Source organism: Carlito syrichta, unplaced genomic scaffold (genome assembly GCF_000164805.1).
Source record: "Carlito syrichta isolate Samal-C Ts95f unplaced genomic scaffold, Tarsius_syrichta-2.0.1 Scaffold120465, whole genome shotgun sequence".
In the NCBI taxonomy this organism is placed as follows: domain Eukaryota; kingdom Metazoa; phylum Chordata; class Mammalia; order Primates; family Tarsiidae; genus Carlito; species Carlito syrichta.
Window position 1 is genome coordinate 114,152 of NW_007064561.1, and position 2,297 is coordinate 116,448.

Sequence of the window (2,297 nt, forward strand, 5' to 3'; positions counted from 1 at the left end):
GAAAAAATTAAAATTAAAAATAAAGGAAAGAAAAAGCGCACATACTATGACAATTAGTGGGTTCAGCTCCACAACTGGGGTCATGTCTAGGGTACCCAGAAGCAGGGTAGGACTCTGGGGACCTGTCTACCTATTCCTATATCCCTGGTCTCTTGACCTAGTGTACGTCATCCAGGTCGGCGTCTCTCGGGCCGTCGTTGCCATGTCTCAGGCTGTCTCTCCCGTCTCTCCGCATCTCTCCCAGGTGCATGTCCCTGTACGCCCATCCACAATGCTCAGCTCACGCCTTGGGGCTGCAGTGACACCCCTCGACTAGTATGGTGGATATCTTCACCCTCCGATGGGAGGCAGGGCTGCCAGCATGACACCACAGGACCACGGATGCCCGGTGCTTGCGAGTGGGTTCACAGCTTTTGCACAGGACTAGGGGGCTGGAATCCGAGCCGGGGATGTAGAGAGAGGAGCAGTGACCAAAGCAGAGGTGATTTCGGAGGTGGGTGGCTGCGCAGCCGGGCCGGGAGAGCACCTGGGGCCAGAGGCAGGGAGACAGGTCAGGGTGGAGAAGTCTGGGATGGAAGTAGCGAGAGTAATCACCCAACAACTTCCACCCTGCCTTGAGAGCCAGACTGCCTGTGTTCGAATCCTGACTCAGCTGTCTCCTGGCTGTGTGGTCTGGGACAAATTACTCAACCTTTCTGGGTCTCTGTTTCCTCACCTGTAAAATCACTGAAGGTCAGGCCAGGTGCAGTGGCTTGTGCCTGTAATCCCAGCACTTTGGGAACCCAAAGTGGGAGGATTGCTCGAGGCTAGGAGTTCATAACCAGCCTGGGCAATGTAGAGAGACCCTATCTCTACAAAAAAATACAAAACTTAACCGGGCATGGTGGCAGGTGCCTGTAATCCCAGCTACTCGGGAGGCTGAGGTAGGAGGATCACTTGAACCCAAGAGTTTGAAGCTGCGGTGAGCTATGATTTTGCCACTGCACTCCAGCCTGGGCAACAGGGCAAGACCTCACCTCTAAACAACAACAAAAATCACTGAAGTTCAACCAGGAAAATAAACAAATCATGCTAGGACTTTCGTTTTTTTTTTTCTTTTTCTTTTTTTTTTTTTTGAGTTGGAGTCTCACTCGGTCGCCCAGACTGGAGTGCAGTGGCCGCTCCCGGCCACCACAGCCTCGACCTGCTGGGCTCCGGCAATCCTTCCGCCTCAGCCTTCCGAGTAGCCAGAATTACTGGCATGCGCTACCACGCCCGGCTGATTTTTTGATTTATTGTAGAGATGAGGTCTCGCTGCCCAGATAGGTTTCGAACCCGCGGGCTCAGGCAATCCACTCACCTCAGCCTCCCAAAGGTGCGGGATTACAGACTGAGCCACCGAGCCCAGCTAGGATTTTCAACAGAATGGATTGATTCAGGGAAGTGGTTACCCAGGAAAGAGAGGGACTCAAAAACCAAGCAGGAGACGGTGATAAGGTAGCCTGGAGTTGGCACCAGTAGGAAGATGCTACCACTCCTGGCATTACAGGAGTCCAGAAGAATTAAACAAAAGTCCTTAGCTCATGGCCTGGCATACAGTCAGCACTCAATAAATGTTTCCCCTATGATCCCCTCCATCTAAGTGGATCTATCACCTTACGCCTAAATCCTGGCCCTTCTTTGCTTAAACCCTGCAATCCCCCTCTCCCTCAAGAAGAGGCTTCTTATCTTCCTTAGAATAAAACCCCAAATCCTCCCTAGGGCCCAGAAGTGGCTGTGTCCCATCCTCGCCTGAACCTCTCCTTCCTGGTCCCTTCCCTGAACTTATTCTGACTCCTGACTCCTTCCTTCCTCATAAACACTTCCAAGGGATACCTCTGGTTCTCTCTCTCTGTCTTTCTTTCTGTCTCTCTCTCTCTCTCTCTCTCTCTCTCCCTCTCTCTCTTTTTAAGAGACAAGATCTCTTGCCAAGTGCAGTGGCTCAAGGCTGTAATCCCAGCACTTTGGAAGGCAGAGGTGAGAGGATTGCTTGAGCCCAGGGTTCAAGACCAGTCTGGGCAACTTGGTGAGACCTCGTCTCTACAATAAATCCAAAAATTAGCCAGGCGTTGTAGCGTGCGCCTGTAGTTCCAACTACTTGGAAGGCTGAGGTGGAAGGATTGCCTGAGCCCAGCAGATCAAGGCTGCATGGCCATGAGCACGCCATTGCACCCCAGCCTGGGTGACAGTGAGATTCCAACTTAAGAAAAAAAAGAAGCCGGGCTCGGTGGCTCAGCCTGTAATCCCACGCCTTGGGAAGCTGAGGTGAGTGGATTGCC

General features: G+C 52.3%; 1 protein-coding gene across 1 annotated transcript in view; it reads right to left on the reverse strand.

Annotated features, from left to right (window-relative positions):
- Nucleotides 1-280: 280 nt before the first annotated feature.
- DAND5 (DAN domain BMP antagonist family member 5) overlaps nt 281-2,297 on the reverse strand; it is a 3,305-nt gene continuing 1,288 nt past the window's right edge. Inside the window, exon 2 of the mRNA XM_008048025.1 lies at nt 281-526. Coding sequence (XP_008046216.1) covers nt 281-526 — 246 coding nt within the window. The remainder of the gene's footprint in view (nt 527-2,297) is intronic.